General features: G+C 38.9%; 1 protein-coding gene across 16 annotated transcripts in view; it reads left to right on the top strand.

The window, feature by feature from the left end:
* Positions 1 to 26,743, top strand: part of NPAS3 (neuronal PAS domain protein 3) — a 920,744-nt gene that overhangs the window by 769,072 nt on the left and 124,929 nt on the right. For all 16 annotated transcript variants that reach the window (XM_043489743.1, XM_043489745.1, XM_043489742.1 and 13 more), the window contains one exon: positions 20,503 to 20,677. In XM_043489743.1, coding sequence (XP_043345678.1) covers positions 20,503 to 20,677 — 175 coding nt within the window. The remainder of the gene's footprint in view (positions 1 to 20,502; positions 20,678 to 26,743) is intronic.

The following is a 26,743-nucleotide window of genomic DNA, read 5'->3' as shown; positions in this document are numbered from 1 at the left end:
TGTTTAACTAACTAGCTGCTTTAAAAATATGTCCTTGGACCCTGACAATGACTACCTAAAAATGGCCCCATATTGCTGACAGTGCCTGAAAGCTGCTTATTGGGTTGTCAGCATGGTGCATCTTTATCCTGACTCTATCGCACAAACACAGTGGAAATTTTCCATCGCCTTTAAAGTTTTTGCATTCTATATATTTGGTTGTTAGACAAATAGAGCACGCTTTGCCGACTTCATTTTCATTCTTGGCAGCATGTTTTTATCATAAGGCAGATAGTCATTAATTTACAGAATCAACGCTGGGAACAGCTTTTGTGATCTCATATTAAATTTTCCCCTGAATCCGCCCCTTGGCAAAAATTACTCACATCGTTAAAAAATATTTAATTAGGCTGTAGTTTATACCCAGCTCACTGGGGAAATGTTGGAATTAATATGATTTGCATGAATTCTGTTTCTCTTTTTCTGTCAGAGATTAGTTTTGAATTCAGTTCAGAGGGTCGTTGACACCGCCAAGGACTCTCAATCGTGAAGGTCAAACAGGTAGCAAATACTTCCCCTGGGTAGGTTCCCTGAAAAGACAGCTCAAAATTGCTTTTAATTATGGGTTACCTGAAAGGCCACTTGCTGTTTTTATTTTTCCACAGATCCCTGAAACACTGCACGATTGGAAGTTTTAGGTAAACCATTTCATTCCCAACTAAAACAGGCGGTTATTGTGTAGACGTAGATGTGCCTAGCAGTGTGATACCCAAATAATTTTCCTAGCAGCTCACCAATTTCTGTGGATTGTTCACAAAGGAGATAAGTCTCTTCACCTTGTACGGGATATGTATAGTCTTGTAAGACAGCCAACAGTGAGTAAATTTTCTACATAGCACTGCATCTGCTTGCTTAATTATCTCTCACAAGATAAGATACAGTGTTTAGTTATGCATTTCCTTGTTTATTCTTCCATGGGTTAGGGGGAAAAAAACCTTAGGGAATCCACAATACTATGCCATTTTTTTTCAAAAGAAAATTTAATGGAATATTTAATTAATAATCTAATCAATCAATTAATCTCAGTTACATAAGTGTTGAAATCTAATTCTTTTTCACAGCTATATCAATAAAAGAAGTGAAATGGCTAGCCACTTATCAGGATAATAGGAAATTGTTACAGACGCAAAGAAAAATTGACATCGTGTTAATTCTGCTACTTCGGCCCTGAATTTGCCAATGTTAAAGTCTTCTTTGCATTTTAGACAAATGTCCATTCTCCCTCTGGGAGTCCAGCTACACCTTTCATGTCATAAACTTTTCTAATGGTGAAAAAAAAAAAAGAAGGAAGGGATGGTTAGGTTTTTGTTTTTTAATTCCCAAAGATTTGGGCTTTGCAGTTCTAAGTGAAGCCACATTCCAACAATAAAAGGGCATTTAAACTTTTAGACAGTATAGTATCTTTGTCTTTATTGTTGCGTTTTTATTTTCAGCTTAAAAAATACAAACCATCTGCTATCAAAATGTGTACACACCACACCATGCTGCTGACTCGCCAACTGTTGATGAATAAATATTTATATTTCAAATGATTTATATGGGGCTTCTTTCAGCACTGAAAAAATGAGAGTCGGTTTGACCCTGGATTCTAAAAATCATGAGCCAAGTGACTCAGTGGGATGGAGACCAGGTGTATCCCTTGCAATCACAGCTTTATTTGATAACTATGGTAATGAAGAGCAGGACACATTCCAGATTCCTCTAAAGTGTTCTAAATGGAAGGAAACTTAAAATGGAAGAAAGGAAGAGAACTAGAACTTTCTGAGGACACATGGTCTGTTCAACATGCCATGGGTGATTTACACACGCAGTCTTATTTAGTCCACAAAACACTTTATAAGGTCAACACAATGACTCCATTTCAGAGATGAGGAAGATAAAAGTTCAAAGAAGCAGAGTAGATAGACTACTATTTTTTCATTCAGTCACTTCTTTCTACACATGGACATACAGAAGCTAGAGGGAATTAATACCTATACACACAGTCATACCATGAGTTAGCCTCAGAGCTGAGCCTGGAACCCAGGTCTCCTGGCTGTCTGCAAAGTATTCTTTTCTTATCTCAGTATTTCCCAATCTCTTGTATTTCCCAAATACATCCTGAGGCCAGTTCAGCTTTAAAAAATAATATAAAATAAAAAAGAACACAGCTGTTTTTCCTATACCTTTATTTCATTTTGCATTATCTATTTTATAGCAAGTCAACTCAAGTCTTTTGCTTTCCCCAGATAAATCCGAGTATGCATGCGTCTTTGTGAAATCTTTTAAGCAAAAGGGTAGACGTGCCTCCTGCCAACTGGTGGAAGGAAATCCATATAAACGCTTAATAGCACACTTACAATGTTCTTGTCTTAATATGCGAAAACCCAAAGATCTGACTAAAACACAGTGATTGAGCAAGAGCTGTGTTTATATTACTAGAAATCGTGCAAATGCCAGTAGGACTGGAGACATTAACAACCTACAAAAGGATGTAGGTGACTCAGGAAACCAGAGGAATCCTTTTCCGTTTTGTTTCTTTGCTTCATTACTGTTGTCTGCTTTTGCTTTTTTCTGTAGCTGCCTTTTTTGAAGTGCACAAAGCTTCAAAGGGTCCCTATTTAATCCTCCTTGTGCCTCTCCAAGGTAGCAAGTCTCAACATTTCACCCCATGGTCTCAAAAAAACACAGGTTGGGATAAAAGAGCTGCCTTTTGCATCCAGTTTTCTAGGTGTCTGAAAATAAATATTAGCACTTTTCCTTCACTCTGAGCAAGAGTAAATTATGAGACCCCTTCCTGAGAAGACAGTCTACCTTCTGAGGCCAGGAGTGTTCTCACTGGATGGTTCTGCCCCCACTGCATTCCCAAGGGTGCCCCCATCGCTGCTCCGTCCCTAGCTGTACTGCCATGTTAATAAGGCCAAAAATAAGCATATCATATTCCCACTGCTTAATCAGGCTGTTTTCACAACCGGATGTACTTGAAGGAGATTGCAGTTGAGATACATTGAAAACATAAGATTAGGAGTTTAGGGAATTTCTAAATAATTTGTGAAATACTATACTAACCATGTGGCAAATTAGTGGTTTCTCTTACCAATCTGATTCAGGGCAAAAGAGTACAGATGGGTAAAAATAAGTATTGTTGTTATTATTATAGCTACCATTTATTGACTGCTTATTATAGGCTAAGCACATGATTCATCTCAACTGCCCGAAGAGTAAGCTGTAAATCTCCATTTTACAGGTAAGAAAATAGAGGCTAGAAAAGGTTGAGTAGCTCTTCAGGGTCACACAGAAATTGACACAGCAGGGATTCAAACCTTGCCCTTTCCAAAGTCAGAATGCAGCTCTGCCTCCAATGAACACCGTGTCTCGAACAAAGCAGAGCACCGACATGGGAGGCAGAACCAGTTTCTCACTCTGGTTGTGAGACTGTGGCAGCCCCCAGGGTTCTGCCTCCCAGGACACGGGCTGACCTACCGATCACAACCCAGGAGTCCAGGGAGGAAAGAGGCAAAGGGAGAGGAAGCATTCTGAGATCATCCACTTAATCAAACCAACAAATATGGATGGAGCACACTGCTAAGTATCTTGGGAACTCTAAAAATGAATAAGATATTACTACCATCCAGACACAAAGAAGTCTGCATTCTAAGAAAAGGGAACCCTCCCACACAGTGGGAATGCAAGTTGGTGAACCAGTATGGAAAACAGTATGAATCTCTGAGAATCCTCTGAGATTCCTCAGAGAACTAAAAATAGAGTTGCCTTGTGATCTAGCAATCCCACTTCTGGGCATATATCCAGAAAAAACTATAATTCAAAAACACACATGCACCTCAATGTTTATATCAGCTTGATTCAGCTGCCAAGACAAGGAAAAAAAATCTCAACATCCATCAACAGATGAATGAATAAAGAAAATATGGTACATACATACTGTGGAATAGTACTCAGTCATAAAGAATGAAATAATGCCATTTGCAGCAACATGGATGGACTTAGAGATTATCATACCATGTGAAGTAAGTCAGGAAGAGAAAGACAAACACTGTATGAATCACTTGTGTGTGGAATCTAAAATATGACAGAAATGAACCTATCTACAATACAGAAGCAGACTCACAGACGTAAGAACAGGCTTGTGGTTGCCAAGCAGGGCGGGGATGGGGTGAGAGTTTGGAATTAGCAGACACAAACCCTTATATATACAATGGATAGACCACAGAGTCCTACTGTATAGCACAAGAAACTATATTCAACATCCTGTAATAAACTATAATGGGAAAGAATTTTTTAAAGCATATGTATATTCTGAATCACTCTGCTGTATAACAGAAAGGAGCATAACATTGTAAATCAACTACATTTAATAAAAAATAGAAGCCCACATTCTAGAAAAAGGTTGCATTCTAACGAAGGTCTACAAATAGCCAAATAAAAGGGTGTGAGGTTCCTTCAGTTCCTGGAACAAGTTATTTCCATCTCCTCTATATGCCATTTTTAAGAATGAAAATGAAAATTGGTTAGAAACTATTTTTCTATGGCACACATTAAATTGTTTTAAGAAAGAAGGAGTAAGAAGGAGGAAGTACATATTTCATCTGTCTCTACATTTATACTTCCCTAGACCCAGTTCTTGGTGATTCAACACTAATATGGCTGCTAATGGCAAGTATAGTCTCCACAGAATCATTTTTCACATAGAATTATCCAAATACACAAGCATTAATTATATGCATTATGTAAAAAGATAATAGCATTTCCTTTACAGTGGGGAGTCAGGGGAACCTGCATCTTAGTGACTAACACCCCATTCCAGATCAGGGATGTCAAGTTGACTGCAGGAGGTGAAATACTGACTTTTCCAACCAGCCATTAATATTACTTCTTACTCCAAGTGCACACTCCTCAAAGTTCCTACAAATCCTAGGTATCCATTTCTGGGATGCCAGCTACACTGCTTCTGTTTTGCAACCTAAAAGGGGAGCAAGCCTTGCATGAGCTCCTTTGTCACTATTTTTTTCACCTCTGAGGCTTCCACTCTTACATAAGAAGACATTGTATAAACTGAAGCCAATTTTTATGTACTTAGACTATTTTGCCCATGTTTTCTAATGCATCCTTTATTGTCATCATAAGAAGCAAAGACTGTCTCTTGAAGATAACAAGTTAAAAAAATGGAAAGAAAAAAAGTGCAGTGACTTGTCTACCCTCATTCCAAGAATCAGTGGTGACAGCAGAGGGGGTAAGAAAAATATACTTTAGCTTCCCAGTCTAATTAATGCTAAAGCAGTCGTTCTTATTGTGCCTTTTTACATTATAGTATCTCCTTTTTTCTGTCCTTTTCTTCTGTTTTGAAAACTAGTTTCATATACCCCCTGAATACTGCAGTTTGGCAACATCCCCACTTGCTGCAGTTTACTAGTGTGCTTCTGAATCAAACCTGGTGATTTTGTTGAGATCATAATGGCTGGGCTACACTTTTGATTGTAAATTCCAGAAGATCAGATTGAATAGCCCAAACTTGGATTTCTATTGATATAATGAATGGAGGGATGAACATAATTAATAAGCCACCATATTGCTCTGGAACCTCAAACAGTTACCACACCCTTCTGGATCAGCTCACTTCTCAATAAAATTATAATGGCATTCATTTATTCACTTGCCCATTTATTCATTCATTTGATTAATAGGTATAGAACCCCTGCTATTTATCAGGGATTGTAGCAGTGAATTAGACACCTATGGCTTCTGCCTTCAGAAAGCTTACAAGCCGGTGGCTTAATGTACAATTACCTAGAGTGTGTTATACAGAGTGAAGTAGGTCAGAAAGAGAAATAAATGTCACACATTAACACATATATGTGAAATCTAGAAAAATGGTATAGGTGGTCTTATTTGCAAAGCAGAAATAGAGACACAGACATAGAGAACAACTGTGTGGATAACCAAGAGTGAAGGCAGGGTGGGAGGAATTGGGAGATTGGAATTGACACATATACACCATTCATATTGTGTATAAAATAGATAGCAGATGAGAACATATTGTAGAGTACAGGAAACCCTACTCAGTGGTGAACTAGGTGGGAAGGGAATCCAAAAAAGAGGGGATATGTGTATACGTATAACTGATTCCCTTTGCTTGACAGTAGAAACACAACATTGTAAAGCACTATACTCTAATAAAAGTTGAATTTTAAAAAATACACAGTTATATTCACTGATCACAAAATATATGCTCTGTCCTTCGTTTGGCACAATGCATGCATTATCTTATTTAATTTTAACAACAGTAATGTGGGTAACCATTATTATCTTTACTTTTTGTAGTTAAGGAAAAAGTAGAGTACTTGCTAAAAGGGCTTATAGTTTAGATTCCAAGTCACCTGCCTCTAGAGTCTGCATTTACAACCAGTTCTCTCCATTAGGATTACCTAAAGGTAAATATTAGAAACCCTTCTGGAACATAGCCCACTTAGCCTGTACTTTTACCCATAAAACTGGACCTGCCTATCCCAAATAACAAATTAAATGTTTCTAGTCCAAGAAATGTTCCTTGTTTGTCAGGCTGTCCTAGGAGGTGCCTTTTTTAAATGTTCAGCAGAAAAAGCAGACATCTGTCACTCTTAAAAACAAAACTTCATTTCTAAGTGGTATAATTAAAATCAGAACAAGAGACTTAATGGTACTTGTGCACAGTCACCCACAGCCATTAAATAGTGTGGAAGGGCTAGCTGTAAATTCAACCAGAAAAACACACCTTACACCATCTTTATTTCATCTCAGGAAACATTATCACTGGAGAGCAATAAAGACTCATAAGTGACTTAAAACTGGGATTACCTGGCTTTGTTTTGTGTCCATGATTATGGTGCATTGTTCAGACAATACAGTAGATCCCGAGAGAATGGAAGGGATGGTCAGTGGTACAAACACAAAGACTTCCTCCCAGGTATAAAGCAGCCAGGTGACAGCACCAAATGAGAACACCTGAGCATCTTGCATGGGGGCTTGAGATCACCCCAGCTCCTGCCAGGCAGCTCTCCTGGGGCTCAGAGAGGAGTTGGGTTGTTCCCCATGGCAGAAATGGATGAGATAAGCAAAGGGTATGCAAAATTACAAGAAGGATAGCCTTTCTGTCCTAGAGTCTAAGAGGAAAAAAAAAAGTAAAAAAGAGGGAAAATAAATACCTGGGTGCTAACAAAAAGGGATGCAGTTGGCCCAAGACTTCAGCGATGCCAAAAGGGTGAACTCAGAAAACACATTGCATCCTCTGATGAATTCCTGATTCTCATCGAAAAGAATGGTTCAGAGCTTACCAGTCTCTAGCAGTTAAGTCTACCAGGTCAAAGCCATTTGCATCAGTTGGTTCTCCAGCTCTTATCTGTCATAACTCTTTCCTAAACACTGAACGTTTACCCTTGAGGCTTTCATGTTCTTCATGGATAAAGAAAGAGTCACAGTTGAGTCCTCACAAAAGTTGCCCACAAAATCCTTGAGTCATCTTTGTTTTTATTTTTTCATTCGTATTTGTCTTCCTCTTGGTATGGATAGTATGAAATTTTCAGTTTGCAAAAGGATTTAATCAACAGTGAATGTTTTGAATCATATTAAAACACAAATACTTTAAGAGCTATGTATTTATTCTGTCCTGCTGGTTTGTTTTTTTTTTTTTTTCCTTGTTTCTGAAGGACAAGGCAAAGCCGTAGATGCTGTAGTGAATTCTTTGCAATAGTCAGGTATGCTAAGGGTTAATAGGGATAAATGTTTATTTTAAAAATCTGGGGTGGGGGCTCCTCCTCAGAGTTTGCCCCCTTCTCCTTGACACATCAAAAATGGGAAATTATCTATGAGACTGTTTTATTTGTCTGTGTTTTCCGGACAGCACATTTACATACTCAGGAAGGCAATCAATATAAGCAAGCCCAGGTCTTCCAAGAGTCCTTAATTACACGTCTAAGAATGCATATGTATTGACATGTAATACTTGTGTTTCTGCAGTGTCCCCCCCCAACCTTTTGAGTTGACATGTGCTGCTAAGACTCTTTGAAAGCAGTAAAATCAAGAGTGTAACAGGCAAATGCACAATGAGTTGTTAAATGTGATGGCAAAATAAAAAAATTTTTAAAGCTTCAGTCAGTATGATCAGTAAAAAAAAAAAAAAAGACAGCCAGCAAACTGTCTATCATGTGATGAAATTTGACAGTAGGGATTATGGCTTTGATGGGCCAGAACAGCTAATAGAAGAAGCTGACATTTTTGAAACCCTGCTAATTAAGGGTTCCTTCCTTAATATTAAAATAAAGTCTTTGTCTGGGTTTTATGGTTGGAGAATCAGGTGTTTTCATTAATATATGCCAGTCAGTCTTAATAAGCTTGGAGGGCAGAGGAAGTTATTATTGAGTGACCTTCTACAAAATAAGCATGTTGCTAAGGGCTCTAACCCTGCCCCGATCAGACTGATGAATCTCATTTCCAATGCAAAAGCTTCACAAGAAATCCAAGTATTCTCTGTGCAATCACAGAAAATAATCCTTGTGTCTCTTGTAATGTCCAGAATTGCCACTTACTACACTACTACTGTACAATGAATATTACAATACATATTATTTTTCTAGCACAATTGTCTACATTTCTGAATTGCCCAGAATAGAAAAACTTATTGTGAAGACACTTGTATTGAAAAGTCAGCTCATTTTAATACTTTTCAAATAGTCATCTACTCTGTTCATGAATTATAATGCTCAGAATACATCTGACAATACTAGCTTTGAAAAAGAGCTATGTCTATATTATTACATATTCATTTTCAAATAGATTTCAAACAGATTTTAAACCATTCATTGAAATTCATTGAAATGATAAATTCACAGTTGGACTTTGATTGACTCTTAATCCAATTTTACTTTTGATAAGTTTTCCCCCTTCTCTTCCCACCCACCCCCAACCTTTCTCAACCAAGATGTATTTTTTGTTCTTCAGTTGGTTTTTAAAGCAAAACTGATGGGGTATGGTAAAACTGATGGGGTATGGTATTGAAGGTTTTGATGACTATATGGAAAGCTTGTCAATGGATTGGCAAATTGAGTTAAAATCAGTAAAGCACCACACCACAGGTGATTTCTTGGGCTAATTTCCAGTGTACCAATGCCTCTCATCTGAAAGCCATGTCACAACCTAGAGCAAAACTTTGTAAGCGTCTTGCAGTTACGGAGCTGTCAGTAGATGACGTGAAAATGTACATGGGACATTTATGGTGTTGGGGTTTTGTGGTTGCCCAGCTTTAGCCTAGCTGATCCTCATCTTGAGTCCTTTCTGCCTGTCCTAGAAAGAGAAGTTGGGCAACGCCTCTGTTGCTGGATGCAAGATCATGTAAAAAGAAAACAAACCTACTAAAGTCTCTTTGGAGAAGGCGAGAGCTAGATTAAAAATTGCAGTTTGTACCATGGGTTTTGTGCTCACCCATGGGAAACAAAAAACCATCCAAATGAGATGAGAATCTTAGACCCAGGGCTTCAATATGTGGGGCAAGAAGTTAATTTAAAGTGTGGCAGATATCTCAGCCTACATCTATGGGAAAAAACAGTCTCTGAGACACAGACCTGAGAAGAAAAACAAGATAGGAGTTTTCTTAAAAGTGATTTATTGAAACTGTTCGTCAGTATTTTAAAAGTATGTAAAAAGTATTTTTAAAATATTTAGGGACTACCCTCATGGTCCAGTGGTTAAGACTCCACATTCCCAATACAGGGAGCCCAGGTTTGATCCCTGGTCAAGGAACTAGATCCCACATGCTACAACTAACACTTGGCTCAGGCAAATTAATAATATATATATTTAATGAACACTGGCCCAAATCCACCTCCTTAGGGTCAAAACAAATCACTTAAGAGTTTATTGAGACTTCCACCATCCTAGGTTTAACCCAGGAGTAGTGTAGCACACCACCTCTGCCCCGTAAGCTCCAGTGTAGTTAGAACCCTGTTGTCTCTCAGATTGCCCCCATTTTCTCAGCAAAGTCCCTGTCCCTTCTCCTCCCATCCCCGTGGAGTCAGCATGGGAGTTGTTTTCTCAGACAGTTCAGGCTCACAGCCACCTCTGGACCCATCCACACCAGTGCTACTATTCAAAATGTACAGAGAGCAAATGATTGATAAATATTTGGTTCACTAAAGTCTTTTAAATTATAGCTTAAATCTAAAAGCTCAGTCCTTTTATTCTAAAGCCATCCTTCTATTTCTGTTTTGTTTTTTTTTTTTTTCCTTGCATCGCTCCTCTTTAATATCATCTTCATGGTGTTCTGCTGCTTCTTCTGCTACTCCAGGAATTCTGTGGTTCTAGGGCAGCACTGTCCAATAGAAATAGATTGCAAACTATGTATGTAATTTTAAGTTTTCTAGTATTTAGTAGCCACATTTTAAAAAGTTAACTCAAACAAGTGGGATTAATTTTAATAGTATAATAATTTTATTTATTCCCATATACCCAAAATGTCATTTTAATATGTAATTAATAAGATAGTTTGCATTATTTTACTTGTTGTGTCAAGTCTAAAACCTTCTAATTCAGACTAGCCCCTTCCAGAGACTAGTCATTCAATAGCCACAGGTGGCCACAATACTGGACAGCACAGCTCTAGAGAATATTTATGGTTTAAGTGCTAGGGTGTCTGAAACCCCTGACATAAAATGCCAAATTATGTATATGTTATCATAGCATTTGTTTGGTGAAACAGAGCATAGAATTGATCAGATTTCCAAAGCAGTCTACTCTTCCCACCACCCCCAGACTCCAGTGGCTTAAACACAGTACCACAGTTTAGCCTCTGGAATAACTCATGTCTTTTGACTCATTTCTCTACTTGCCAGTTCTCTTTTTTTTCCTTCTTACTTGCCAGTTCTATTTACATTCCCTATTCTAACAAGACTAACTCTCTGTCTGTTATTAAACAGTTGTGAATTTAACTTATTCCTTTAAAATAGCACTTAGAGAATGCTCAGAGTATTGACTTGCTTCATAGAAAAGAACCTCAAACACTACCACAGCTGGTAGTTATAACAGCCAAAGTAAGATAGAAGTGCATTAGACCTTTTCTTATGGTAATTCACTAGGAATAAATTAGACACTAGACTCACAGTGCCCACACGGCATTCAGGAAGTTCCCAAGATGTGCTAAAACATATCAATAGGAAAGGTTCTAGGAGGGTCAGGAATTGCTCACAGCACGGAGAATTTTATTTTGTCTTGTTCTCTTCATTGGTTTATTAACTCCAAAATTAATTTCTTGACATGGGCCAAGCACTCAGTTTCTCCAGTAGCTAAAATATTTTGGTACAGCTTTTGATTTTCTTGGATGAGAGTTTTCAAGACCCTCACAGTGACAAGGAGGAGGAGAGTCATTTATGGAATCTCTGACATTCATATAATGCTTCAGTCTGAAAAAAACAAGATGCTAGCTGAACACGATTCTCCTTTTGCTTTCTCTTAAATATAAATTTCTCTTGAGGTGTATGACTACATTAGATTTGTTAAACTTTTCTCGAATGATATTAATTTTTGTTTCTCTCTCAACGGCATCACTTAAACCTTATGACTTAGCTCCTGTTGATGGTTGATGTAACTAATCTTCTATCATAGGATTTTTGTTCAGTTGTTCAGCCATGTCTGACCCTTTGGAACCCCATGGACTGCAGCATGCCAGGCTTCCCTGTCCATCACCATCTCCCGGAGCTTGCTCAAACTCAAGTCCATTGAGTCAGTGATGCCATCCAACCGTCTCATCCTCTGTCGTCCCCTTCTCCTCCTGCCCTCAATCTTTCCCAGCATCAGGGTCTTTTCCAGTGAGCTGGCTCTTCACATCAGGTGGCCAAAGTATTGGAGCTTCAGCTTCAGCATCAGTCCTTCCAATGAATATTCAGGGTTGACTTTTTTTAGTATTGTCTGGCTTGACCTTCTTGTAGTCCAAGCAACTCTGAAGAGTCTTTTCCAACACCACAGATGGAAAGCATCAGATCTTCAGTGCTCAGCCCTCTTTATGGTCCAACTCTCACATCCATACATGACTGCTGGAAAAACCATAGCTTTGACTATATGGACCTTTGTCTGCAAAGTATCATAGGATAACCCCTTTAAAAACTATCAGGAATGATTAATTGTATTATTTGTGTGTATTTTATTTGGAGAATAAAATGGCAACCCACTCCAGTATTCTTGCCTGGAGAACTCCATGGACAGAGGAGCCTGGGGGGCCACAGTCCATGGGGTTGCAAAGAATCAGACACGACTGAGTGACTAACACATGCTGTGTATATTTTACGATTATTACTTGTGTATATTATTATTTGTGTGTTCTAGACAATCTTAAAGGTCTAGTCATATAAACCATATTATTTTAGTGCAACTAGAAAAAAATAACTTGTATAACTTTCAAAAAGCAAATGGAAGTCAACCCCATAATTATTATTGCTTTCCTTATCCACTTACCTTGCTTTAAAATAAAAGGGCTGTTCAGACTCAGGGAAAGATTCAAATTTCAATATAAGTTTACAAGCATTTTCTACTTTTTCTTTCTCCCATGACCAAAAAAGAAAGGAAAAAAAAAGGTAGATAAAATTCACTCTGAGAATAACAAAAACAAACAAAAATTGAGATATATTGATACTGAAGTCTGGCTATGCATATCATTCAACTCAGTGTGTATCCAGATTTAAATGACAAATATTGAACCATGTAAAATTTGAGGATAATGGATTAACTATGCTAATATCAAGTATTTTATGTTGATTGGTCTCCTTACCACCAACATAATGAAGAAGCTTTGAAAGTGACATCTTACTATTCATTTGATCTTCAGAGAAGGGAGATTTGACTTCAGTTACTTTTAAGACTGTTAATGCTTCTTTCTTGGCATTATTTCACTTTTTACTATGATGTAACCTCCAATTACATCCTTTTTTCCTTCCAGCACTGTGATAAATAATATAAAGTTGGCCTTTTCTCCCCTACAGACATTTTAAAACTTCAAAACTATAGGAACCTTGTAAAGCAAGGCTTTACAATTTCTTGATTTAGTCACTTTCACAAATCCCAGGACTCATGCATGTGATGTAATGTCCCCTCAGTATTACAGCATTCTCTAAGTTCTTCTTTTAACTGGTGTCTCTTATTGAAAGGAAAAGGGTATTGACATATTAAAGCTGTTCTAAAACTACTGCTTCCATAATGTGAGGTGATGGAGAAATTCCTGAACCGTGATTACAAGAAAAAATGAAATTCAGCATATAATTTATTTCTTCAATAGAAAAGAAAAAAATAGGGGTGGGGAATACTTCAAAGTCTGGATCTGTTTTGTATACAGAATACTTCTAGGAGTACTTAAATATGCTCGATTGGATTCCGAGTATCTGGAATGACCCATCCAACACTTTTGAAAATGTAGCAATTAGTGATGATTGTTGCCTGATCTATTCAGCTATTGGTAGTGACAGCCATAGAGGCAGACCTGTTCCAAGTAACTGCCCATACATTTGAATCAGTATCTGCCATTTGTTCTTTATTTCCTCTTTTGTTGCATTTCTTCAACAGCCTGCCTTTTCCCGTTTCCTTTCTGAGAACTAAGTCCACTCAAAGTATCTTCTGACACTTGTTAATCAAAGTTCAGAACTGGTTATCCAGTATTCTCTTTGGATACTGTGGTTGCAAATTCTCAGGTCAGGCATGCCAAGGGTTATAGAAAATACAATATAGAAAAATAGAAAAAAAAGGAAAGAACTTGGCCTCACTGAGTCCCACAGGAGTTGAAATGTTTATTTCTGAAGATAAAATAAACAGATGGTATGGTATCTTTTAGCTCAGATTCTTCTAAGGGAAGGCTCTGTTAACATATCTGTGAGCAGAGAGTGGATTCATTTCTTATTTGATGACATTGGAAGGATTTTTCATTCTACCTCATCGTTCAGATATAGAATCTTTCTTTCTTCTTGTTCTACTAATTTATACACGTATTTCTGTAACAGACCCAATGCTTTTATGTGTTTTTCTTCAGATAAGTCAGCAAATACATAGAATGAGACAGAGCTGTAAAGAACATCAAGTTTCTGTCAAAACAGTTCATAAATATTCAGTAGAGTTTCTGCAACACGTAAGAAGTTATGAAGATGGCATTAAGATACCAGTAAATCCTAAGAAAACCTATGCTAATCAAGCTATCACATCTTATTATATTTTATTCTTTTATCACTTTATTATCTCTCAATAATATAAATGTGACCCCCCCCCAAAAAAAAAGCCCTACAAATCCTAATTTGCTGAGGCCAGATAGAATTCCTGTCTTGTCCTGGGTCAGGATTTTCTAACCATGATCTCAGAGTCTCCTGGCAGTTAGGTTTCCAAACCACTTGCCACTAACACAGTCCTCTCTCAGGCATGACCTTCTATCCAAATACAGCAGGCGCTCTCTGTGGAAACAGGCCTGGCTGCAAAACGACTCCTAATAAAGGACTTAACCAGTAGCACCCCTGAGTCCCCTCAGTAATCTTAATGCCCTCAAGAAATCTACCCAAAAAAAGCAGCATCTTCCAAATGGTCTAAGAAATTCCACCCTAAATGGCAGATTTGATGACCTTTTTTGCATGCTAAAAATGAACTTTGTATTATTCCTAAGACTGAAATATACTGAAAGAAAGAAATCGGTTTTATCATCTTGCTTTATCAAAGTACCCATCCTCCTAAGTTATTCCAATATGAAGATGACTAGCAGTATTGCTGCCTGCTCCTCATTTGTGGCAAACCCTTTCAATCAAAGGAGTTATGAATTCACTGATTTGCACTGTTGGTACACTGCTGTAGTTAAAAAGTATTTGCTCACCCCAGGGGGCCAGGCAAAGGCTTTTGACATGTTCGCTTGATGTAGGAAAAAGACAAATTAGTCCCCTATCCTATCCACCAGCAGGGGGACAATGACCTGACCTGGAAAAGTCAACACAAACCACTGTGTAATATATTTACTTTTTTTTTTTTCCAGGAAACTTCAGAGGTACCAAATCAACTGTGTCTAGTGTGCAAATTGCATGCAAGCTAATAGAATGTGAAATAAATTTGAGGAAGGCTAGGTGGTTTAGCTTGATTAAATCCTTGTGTGTGATGGCGCTAGTGGCTATGGCTCATCCTGGAGGAACTTTGGTAGCTTTGAGTGGGGAAAGGCAGAGAGAAAGGAGTTGCAACAAAATGCTGTTTCTGGATATGACTGCTTATTACTCATCACCTCTCTCCAGCCCCTTATACAATCTCAGCTGTCTTCTAACACACTAAGCAAATAGGGAGAGGAGTTTTTATTGAGAGTCACTCAGCTAGAGTAAAAGTGGACCGAGTGAGCAAATTTTCTTCTTGTGCCCAGGCAACAATTCCATTTTGCATGGATCTGTTCCTTAAGTTTAATAAACAGAACATGTTTGCTCATTTTTTTATATTACCATACAAAATGACTGAATTTACTATAAAATGAAGAGGTTCTCACATTTGCACCAACCAGAAGAACACAGCATTAGGAGGAAAATGCTGTACCTTTCCATTATGTAGGTCAGAAGACAGATCAAAGATAGGACCAATAACCAGTTTAAAGTGGAATTTCTCAATTTCTACTATTGGTGATTTGAAGGGATAATTAAGAAATAATAATCTTTATGAAACTTTGTGAAAATTCAGATAAGGAACAAATGAACTAACCAACTAACCACAGTTCTGCATAGACAAGGGAAAAAATTATAAAAGATGACCTTATTATCTTTCAAAGTTCCTTGAAACCCGCTCTTTCTCAGCACTTATAAAATCCTATCGTCATAAGTCAGAAAGAAGAAAAACAAATATAGTATATTAAAGCACATATATGGAATCTAGAAAAAAGGTACCGATGAGCCTATCTATAGGGAAGGAGGGGAGACACAGACATAGGAAATGAACTCGTGGACACAAGTGGGGAAGGAGAGGGTGGGACGAATAGAGAAAGTAGCATTGACATATACACTGCACGCATGCTAAGTCATTTCAGTCGTGTCCAGCTCTTTGTGACCCCGTGGACTGCAGCCTGCAGACTGCAGTCAGAGGAGACTATGGGATTCCCCAGGGAAGAAAACTGGAGTGGATTGCCATGCCCTCCTCCAGGGGATCTTCCTGACCCAGGGATCAAACCCGTGTCTCCTGCACTGCAGGCAGATTCCTTACCACTGAGCCACCAGGGAAGCCCCATATACATGCTACTATATGTAAAATAGACAGCTAGCGGGAAGTGACTGTAAAACACAGGGAGCCCAGCATGGCGCTCTGTAGTGACCTAGATGGGGTGGGATGGAGGGAGTTGGAGGGACACCCAAGAGGGAGAGGAAATATACGTATAGTTATGTCTGATTCACATGGCATACAGCATAAACCAACACAACACTGTAAAGCAATTAGCCTCCAATAAAAAAGCTTTTTTCAATGTAAAGAAAAAAAATCCTATCTTTAGTTAAACTCAGTTGGCTTCTATAGAAAAAGTTATCGGTCTCAATATGTATGGCAAAAATTTGGAGGGAAAGAGTGTATTAGGATGCTATATTGTAATTCACTTTAGAAGGGAAAATGTTATAATAATACCAGAAATAATAAAAGGAACCAACCTAAACTTGTCCAAATCAAGCACAAATATAGCAAATTTTTAAAGCCTAAATATCCGTCTTTTATTCATTCAGCAAACATTTGTGATTGACCTACTATGTATAAGACCCTAGTCCCAGTTGTCAGTGGGCAAAAATTTTGAAGAGTTGGTAACTGGAAATCTGGAGTACCTAACTATAGTAATACAGGATAGAAGCCCTGTTAATTTTTTTTCTGCTTCAAGCACACAACGAAGTAACGTCTGCTCATCAGGTAAAAAATTCCTAGTCTTAGTTTCTGCAGCCTATTTTGAGGCACATAATTTAGTGGCAGGTGAGTTCCAAGTCCATCTTACCAAGGCAATCTACATAAGAGAGAGAAACAAGTCACACAAGGGTTTAGTAAAAAAAAAAAAAAAAAATGAGTGAGCCAGTAAGGGTTTATATAGCCTGCCCACTAAACACCTGGGTAAACTTGAATAAGCTTTTCAACTTCTCAAAACTGTGAAGTTTTCCGCTATGAAATAAGGGAGGTATCAGTAGATTTAGATGTCTTTCAGGTCTCTTCCAGACCTAAAATCTAATTAAGTGAAGTGAAAACACTATGAGAAATGTTGAAAGTGATAGACAAATGTGATGATAATGATGACTCAAGGCCTATATATATAAGCAGACTTCTGTCTACCCCATGTCTACTTCAGTTACTGCTTTTGTGCCGCCTTTTGGCCCAAGAGTCCGAGGGCAAAACATCTTTAGCCCAGGGGATTGCCAGCCTGCTTGCGCTCAGCCTCCTCCCTCCACGGCACCCAGTGTTCCCTCCTGAATAAAAGTGTTCTCTCCTAAATAAAAGGCGACAGGACAGAGGAGCTCAGCTGTCCCTGCTCAGCCGCTCTGACTGCAGAGGTGCTACCAGAGAAGTGATAGGTTGAGTCAAGCCACCTTTAACCAACGACTGGCCTTTTGAATATTCAAATTCTTCTTCTGTAAAATAGGAATCATCATACCATTTCAAAAGATTGTTATGAGAATCAGTCAAAGAAAGTATGAAAGGTACACGCATGTAGTGGTAGGTAGTTGCTAACATTGTTATTGCTCTGTACCCCTTGCTGAAAAGAGATGTTCCAAAGCAACCATGCAAACCCTAAAAAATTCCTCATCACAGTTACACAGGAGTATATGTGCCTGCCATCCATTCTTATCCACCAAAAAGCAGCGACAAGAGCGTTTGGTAGTGCTTATTTCTCTCACAAGGCAATTTCCTCTGCCTGGTTTCATCCGATTTTCGAATTTAGACTGTGAGGCAGGTAAAGTAAGTCTTGTTTCCACCCCAGAGCTCAGGCCACTGCTTTGCACCATCCCACAGTGTGGTGGAATGGGGTGCCATCCGTGTGGAATGCAATGTGAGTGGCACTTCCGCTTCCCCAGAGTCCTGCAGAGCAGCAAGACTGCCACATGCAGAATAGGAAGCTGAAGCTCAGAGAGGTTAAGTGAGTGGTCTGAGGTCACACAGCAGAGGAGGAAAAGATTCTGATCTCCAAGTCAGTTTATAAGTCCAGCTGTTTTATGCTTTCCCCTACACTGCATGGCCTTTATCACTGTACATTCAGGAAGACTATGACAGGGTCAGACTTCTCTTCCAAGATAGCCCAAAGCATAATATAGGATGGAGGGGCTGGCACTGAGAATGTGCCCCTGTCACAGTCCTCAGGAGACTGAAGGAGAGTCTTCCCTGGGTCATAACGGAACACTACCCATTGTGACTCAGTCTGGCTCCGGATGTGCTATGCTTGGGACATCATGTTGTGGAAAGAAAGCAACTGCCCGTCTACGTAAAGCAGGCTGTGGAGACAGCGGGCTGCTTCCTCACCATGTGACCGGCCCCCATGAATATTCAAGACCCACACCCTAAAAAAACCAATGGCATCTCCCACCGGTGTTGTCATCTCACCGCAATCTGGTCTATGCCAGCGGGCACACCGCGGCGTTAACGGAGGATTCAGTCTGAGAAAAGTGACACAAATAGTTACTAAAGCGCTGCAGTCGGACTCCACGCAAAACGAGAGCAACTTCCTCAAACTCGCTAATCCCCAAACAAAATCACCATCAAGAAATATTAAAGCACACATTTTATTAGTTTCATTTAATTTCTTAATTGCTCAAAGTCAGTTTACCCATTTATTGCTGTGTGAAACGCTTAGAGGCAAGGCGCACATTAAAGGGATTATTTCCATGTAATCCCTCCCTCCCAGAGGGTAGGAACCGCTCACTTATGAATCCTGATTTATGCTCTGTAACAATATCAAAATGGAGGGAATCGTTACTGTAAAATGATAGAGTCAGGAGTCGGGTAATACAGGAGAGTGTAATTTAATAGCAAAGAGAAAGTACCTCATTTTCGGTAAAAGTTATGCGCGCCTGTTTCAGGAATAGCTATTAACCAAACTGAATTTAGCCTCCCATTTTTCTGGCTCTACTTCTGTTAATTGATAGATGTTGAAGATGTGTCGACTGTTAAGGTTTTAATCAGATGGTGTCCGGGAGTTCGATGTGATCATTTTACCGGGGCTTGGAGTTCTGGGGGCGGTAACTGCTCTGAGCATTCCACTCTCTGTGACAGTATGCCCACCACCAGCACAGTCTTCCTTTTTGGCAGGAAAAAGAGGGCAGGCACTCAGGGGGAATTTGGAAGGATGCTGCAAATGATCCAGGAAAGGCGGGTGAAGTAGGAAGCAGTCTAAGGAAACATCCACCAAGAAACTAGCGACGATCTGAACTTCTGGCAGTTTCTGTGGCGCATCATAGCTGGCCTGAGACCATTAAACTCCAGAGGAATGGGAAAGCCATTAGTGACCCGGGAAAGAGCTTTTTCTTGTTCTGCTAACACATCTCTCGCTGTCACACTACCTATAACCCAACTACATTATTTTAGGACCATTATTGCTATTCTTGGAAAGAAGTAAGAGCGATAGCATCAGAAGAGTACAGAGGTAAAGCCAGTCCTTACCAGCGACTTCTGCCCCACTCAGACAGCATATGCCCCAGACAGCACTGCAATAGGCAGTGTGCTTCCATTGCAGGCTGGCCCTCTTCCAATCTTTGATATTCATTCTCTACCTCTCATGTCAACCTCCCACAAAGAGGTTTATTCAAAATAAAACTTTTTCTTTAAAGCCCCCAAGGAGATTTGTACCATGTATTTTATTAGCTTGAAGGCAAAACACGCTGATACCAGCAGAAAAAAAAAAAACGGCTGCTTCAGACCCCAGCTGACCTCTTTTGCATGGAAAATTCTCCATATGATTACAGAGCTAATGAGTAATATTTAATGAAAACATTAGGCCTTTGCATATATTTGTAAGCAGCACTCCTTCCATTTAAATTTACATAGAAATAAGCCGATGTGTATAAATATGCATCCTGAAAATCCTCTTTGGCTATCTCTGGCTGTTTCTATACAAAGCTCAAACTTTTCAATAAGAAAACAGTGGAATTCAGTCAGTCATCCGGTTGACACCAAACATGCAAGTATTTGGTGGTACGTGAGTAAAACAGCTGAACTCAGGCAGACTCATCCTCATTTCATAGAATGTTTTGGCTTTATACAAACAGTGTATGAGAAAAAACTGGGCTAAACATGCTAAATAAATATGTGTGGGGGTAAAAAAAAAAAACACAACTTTCAATTTCAAGAATCCTTAAGCATCTGAGGGTAAAAACTCAGGACAAGAATTGTTTCTGGAGGCCTCATAGATTTCCTTTCCTGCTCAGAAGCTGAATCGCAGTGGGGGCTGGATTTGAAAATGAAAAGCCTGTGACAACTTTCTTCACTCTTCCCCTTCCCCTCTAGGTGGAGCTGACAGGCAGCAGCGTCTTTGACTATGTCCACCCCGGGGACCACGTGGAGATGGCAGAGCAGCTGGGCATGAAGCTCCCGCCTGGGCGGGGTCTCCTCTCACAGGGTACCACTGAAGATGGAGCCAGCTCAGCATCTTCCTCCTCCCAGTCGGAGACTCCCGAGCCAGGTGGGACTTGCAATCCCAACATGTGGGTTGGTGGGCAGGACCTTTGCCAATGATTGCACTCAAGTTGCCAGTGTGAAAAGACTACAAATAGGTCTAATGGTATTTAACAATTCCATGCAGCTTTCTGTCCTGGGCGGTAATTAAGTAAGGAAGAGATTTGAAAATAAGAAGACATTTTAATAAGTATAATCCAGAGATCTAATTTCAGGTGAACAAAATGCACAGAAGGTACCAGTTCCTTTAGATTCTCTTTCAAATTAATGGAGGGAAAAGGTTCAGATTTGGAAAGCCCTCTGCCTTTCATTGTTACCATGGCTAAATGTAATGCATTTATTTATTATTCAGCAAAATCGATGGCAAAGACTTTTGAATATTAGCTTGTGGAGAATTAAAGGTATTAGGGGCTTGCAGAAATCTCACTTTCTTTTTTTTTTTTTTTTCTAAGCATCAGAAGGTACTTGAAAGATGTGAACAGATAAATTAAGGCTAAAAAGAAAACAGAAATGGCTACATTTTAAACTGCCTTTCCACCCTCAGTATTTAATTAGATCAATTGTATAGAGGAATGAACAGAGGTGACATTCCTCATTGGGATTCCTTCCAGGACTCTTATAGACTTTGCATTCAGAATGTTCCCATTTTCATTGTGTTGTACTGATGATAATTTAAGTATTAGGGGAAAATCCATTTATAAATTAAACAAAATGACTTGATATCCATCAGTCCCCTAGTTCATCAAGCTGTTCAAACACGGGGAAGATTGGCTGGTCGGCCTGGGTCTTCCGAGAGCACTGGTAATTAGATCTGCGAAGGATTTATTCTTTGCTGATTGGGGCTTTAAATTAATTGAAGTTCCACATTTGTGGTTTTGTCCTTTTTGTACTTTTTTAGAGGAGATATTTCATATTCTTGTGTGGTGGAGTGCTTGGCCAAGCAGCAGTGGTTTAAATGTTAATTTTTCTCATGAGAAGTTTAAGATTTTTAATGAATCAAGGCCTGATTTGAAGTGCAAAGTTTTATTTGCTTACTTGGGAAATTATTTTTGCCCTCTAAAGATGTTTGTACTTTACTTGATGTGTTGTTTTAAAACAGATTCACAAAACAAAAGCATTTTGTGAAAGAGAAAAGGGAAAAAAGAAAAAAAAACCTACCTTTGGATTAACCTTAAAATAACTCTATACACTTCCAAGAAAATAATTTGATCTGTTTAGAAATAATCACAGCATGTTTGCTCACACAGAAGGGAAAATATATGTTTACCTCTTTGAGAAATATTTTAATTCCTTCTAGAATCAATGTATGTTTCCCCATTTAAGTTAACTGAAGCTTCTAGGGCATTATTTTCTAGCTTTTGGGTGGGGATCATTCCTTCTCCAGTGAGTCCCATCCATAAGAAAAGAGTATTTAAGTATACTCTTTACCATTTAAAGATAAAAATAATTTTGTTCCAGAGGTCAGGGGAGTCATATACTCTTGTACCATAGCTCACTGACTTCATTGTTTAGACGACGTCAGTGAGATCACTGGACCTTCTTTTTAGTCATTAGAATGTTCATATCTGGCTATACTTGAGAAGCAATACATGAAAATAGTTTTCTACTCCATTCTGGAGTTGCGCTGGGAAACCAGCGTTGGTCATGACACTTAAAACACTCAGTATGTAAGAAATCAAGTTTATAAACCTTAGTATGAACAAAGACCTTGAAAAAGTGGGCTTCATTTTCCTGAATCACAAAACCTCAAGTTAACAAGAGTCTTCAACAGTCCTTTAATCCAACCTCCAACTTATGCATTCATCGTTTCCAGCAAAACCAACAGATGCTCTTCTAACCTCTGCTGAAACTCATTCCTAACAGGAATCTATGGAACATACAAGGCTTCCCACTCCACTGGTGAGCAGCTCTGGTAGAAAGGTTTTCCTAATATGGAGCCAACCTACTTTGCTGCAGTTCTCCTACCCTGCCCCCACCCATCCCAGGTCTGCTCTCTGGGACATTTCAGATTGACATCTTCCTCCCCTTCACAGCCTCTCAAATATATGAAGTTAGGTTCACCAAATTCTTCCTCCCACCTTCCTACTCCTTTTCAAGTCAAACTGCCCTCATTCCTCAAGCATTATTTAATGGCATGTTGCTAAGACCCTCACCGTCCTAGCCATCCTCACCTGGCTATGCTTCCATTAGCTGGTGGCCCTCTAAAAACAGGGCTCTGAGAGCTGAGTGCAGCCTCTAGATGCACTGTGACCAGTACAAAGCAGAGGGACTGTCCCCTTTCTCGGTTTAGGCTCCTCTGCTCCTGTTATTCAGCCCAGGGTGGAAGTAGGTCCTATTGGCAGCCAGACCCCACTGTTGATTCATACTGAATTTTATGTCTTCCCTAAACACATGTTAAGGGTGACTTGTCCCTTAAAAGAGAAGGAAAAAAAAAAAATCCACAGCCTAGAAACCAATTCTACTAGGAAATCCAAAACTAGAGTCAAATCAAACCGGTTTAAACAGATCACCAGCCCAGGTTGGATGCATGAGACAAGTGCTCAGGGCTGGTGCACTGGGAAGACCCAGAGGGATCGGATGGGGAGGGAGGTGGGAGAGGGGATCAGGATGGGGAACACATGTAAATCCATGGCTGATTCATGTCAATGTATGGCAAAAACCACTACAATATTGTAAAGTAATTAGCTTCCAACTAATAAAAATAAATGGGGGGAAAAAAACGGTTTAAGATTAAATATGAAAACTCTGATGAACCCCATGCCTGCTGAAGCACTAGGATGTGCTTCAGCCTCACTTAGCAGCCTTTAATTCTGGTATCGGAAAAATAACTAACTCCTTTAAAGTGACTCTGTCATTGATCCTTAAAGTGTGACTGAAAATTTACCCGGGTTTCTTCCCCTCCCCATCCCCAGCCACCCTAACTGATATAATGGAAAACCCTACTTTGCACAGTCCTTAACAACTTGGGCTTGTTAGCAACAATCGCATAAAAACTGCCTCTTCCTTGCTGAAGAGTGTATTTCTCACCATTAGAGAATGTTAAACTGGCTTTGCTTTCAAATTCTCTAGTGTTGGTTATTTGCAATCTTTGGCTTAAAAAGGCAATTAGATAGACTGCTCAAATACTGAAAGGCAGTGTAGGATGCTACCTTTAACTAAATATCTTCACTAGCACAGATCATTGCTCCAGGGGAATTACTTTAAAAGTCCATGTCAGGCACTACATCCCAAAGCTGCTTATGTTTCTTAAAAGCTGAAAGAATTTTAACAAGATTTTCTAATTCTTAATAACACCAAAGAACATTTTTGAAGACTGTTGTTCACTACATCATAATCTTTTCAACTCCGATAAAACACTGATTCTTGCTTAAATAGTAGTGTAATTTGGTTGGAAAATGGATATCAATATGTGGTGATTATGAAAATGAAGGGACTAGTAGGTATGGAATTTTTCAGGAGCCCTGATGTGTTCAGTGTAGCATTACTAAGTGACTGAAATCTAAATAACATTTGGCATTATAATAAAAAGGAAATAAGTGACTAAACCAGCCTAAGAGGCAGTGATCCTGTGCCATAATAGGAATTCTGTTTCTTTGAACTGCCAGTCCTGTGATTGTCTTGTCTCGAAGTAGTCTCAAGATAATGAGAAAAAAAAAAATCTGTTGATGGGACAGCAAACCCAAATAAATATTTTATATGTATGCACATTCATTAATAGTTTAATATGATATTTCTTTTAGAGAAATTTTAAGGCAGGCAGAAGAGAAATAAACAAGTGCCTACTTTAAAAAGTTCCTGCAGACAACCGATGGTTGACCACGTTGCTATAGTTAGTCTTCCTTTTTAGGGTGCCTCTTTAAGGTGCCTCTTTAAGGCTTCATCCGAGCATTCCTGAAGGGCTTGTTCTGTCCTTTCCACAGCCTTTCCTCTGCTCCTGTGGGGTTTGGGGTGGGGGGTGCTGCTGGGAAGAACCTCTGGAACATGAGGTTTGGACGGCTCAGTTTGCTTTTGTAGTTCTGTAGCTTTTCATCACTCTTAACAATTAGCTATAATCTTGGCATTATGAACCTTATCCTTTTTTAGAAAAAATAAATTTCAGTGTCACATATTTTATATGCTTAATAAACAGAAAAGCAGCTCTTTCAAGAACTCCTGGAGGTACTTGAAAAGTCTCCCTCTTTGGAAAGCAAAGAGTTTCTATTCCTTAGGTCGGGCCATCAAATTGTTGTGTTTTACTGCCTCCTTTTTCTTGTTAAAATAGCTTGATATTTTTCCAGTTATAAAATTCATGTCCATTGTGAAAAAGTTCCAAGAATGCAGACGACAAAGAATAAAGACCTACCTACCCCCACCCCAAAATAACCACTATTCTTGTACACTGGATATCCTTCTACATTTTGTTGCTGTAAATATGTAGACATATATAGTTATGTAGTGGGATTTTCTCTGTTTGACTAAAATAAAACTATAACATACATGCCTCCGTAGCCTACTTTCTCTCACTTAACCTCACAGGCCACTTTCCCTGGCATGTTCCTCACTTTAACATAGAATTTCCGTTCTGTCTCCAGTGGTTTGTTTCCTTCTAGCTAACAATCAACTCCCAGCCGTAGGACCACTGTCAGGAGTCATTCCTGGGTCATGCTTGGGAGGGAATTCAGCCAGGACCAGAGATTTCGCTGCCCATTGAATGGGTGCAAGCTCACAGAGGGAGAAATCAATACTGTACCCAAGTTTAGACAAGTTAGCAAAATGTATGAGACAGTACTCTCAGTGAAAAGGAAGATGAACTATAGCAACGTGGTCAACCATCGGTTGTCTGCAGGAAAATTTACTGTGTTCTGTCTATGGTTGCAGCACAGCTAGACTGTTACAGGAGGTTAAGATAATAATGGTTAGCAGTATGATCTTTATGCTGTTACGCCTACTCTATGACGTCCTGAGTATTTTTTTATTTTTTATTTTTATTTATTTATTTTTTACATACTCAGTATATTCATGTGTTCTTTATTTTCTTTTTTTCCCATTTATTTTTATTAGTTGGAGGCTAATTACTTTACAATATTGTAGTGGTTTTTGTCATACATTGACATGAATCAGCCATGAGTATTATAAAGGCAAGCAAAACAGAAGCAGTTGTGTACCTACCTGAATAGAAATAATCTGTATTTTCTACATATGCCCCTGCACTATGGTAAATTCCATCAGCTCCCATATCTGCAGGAACTCAATTCCTCTGCATTCATTAGACAATTTTCATAATACATGATTTAATTAAAAGAACAAATGATTAGGAATAACAATAAAGAATGTAAAAATGTATCTGAGGATCAGATCAATATTTTATTTCCAAAGCTGTGTAGATACGAGATATAAGTATAGTTTTATGGGTGCACTATTTTCCATCTAGTATAGTGTTGGGTTGAGAGGGGATGGTTCTCTGTTTTGTTTTGTTTTGTTTTGTATTGGTTTAAGTTTCCTATCAATGAACTGAATTTAGAAGTCAGGCAAGGGAAACCATCTAACTAACCCCACATCCAACCTCAGTCCCCAGACAGTGGGACTGTATCTACAGCACTTTCTGTTGTACTGCAAATGTCAAACAGAAGGTGTAACGGATTTAATATTAGCACTGGCCAAGGTGCTGAGGGAGCTGTTAATAATGTCACTCCAGTTATTGATCTGAAGCCTTTAAAAATCAAAGAAAAGTGAGAGATCCCCTACTGGGGAAAGGCACACAGTGACTGGTTTTTATTGCCAATATATTTCTACATATAGAGTGGCAACTTTCTGGAATTATGTTATCACCATTCATCTCTGTGAGATTTTTGGAGTCATTATATGATAAGATAATATCATGGAGACCCCTCTGCATGCTAATGCTAAAAGATCAGGCCAAGTTCTTTTAGACATAAATAGAGCTTGATAATTTGTGTGGTAACTACAATATTCAAGTTGTCAAATGATAGAAGGTTTATTAGCACTAGATTTATTCATGATGACAATGTTGGAGCTGCAGGAAGTATAAAATGTGAACTATGTTGTCGTGAGGATGAGCTGGCCTCTCCTTTCG

This window comes from Cervus canadensis, chromosome 17 (genome assembly GCF_019320065.1).
Source record: "Cervus canadensis isolate Bull #8, Minnesota chromosome 17, ASM1932006v1, whole genome shotgun sequence".
NCBI lineage: Eukaryota > Metazoa > Chordata > Mammalia > Artiodactyla > Cervidae > Cervus > Cervus canadensis.
This window is presented reverse-complemented; position numbering and strand designations above follow the sequence as displayed.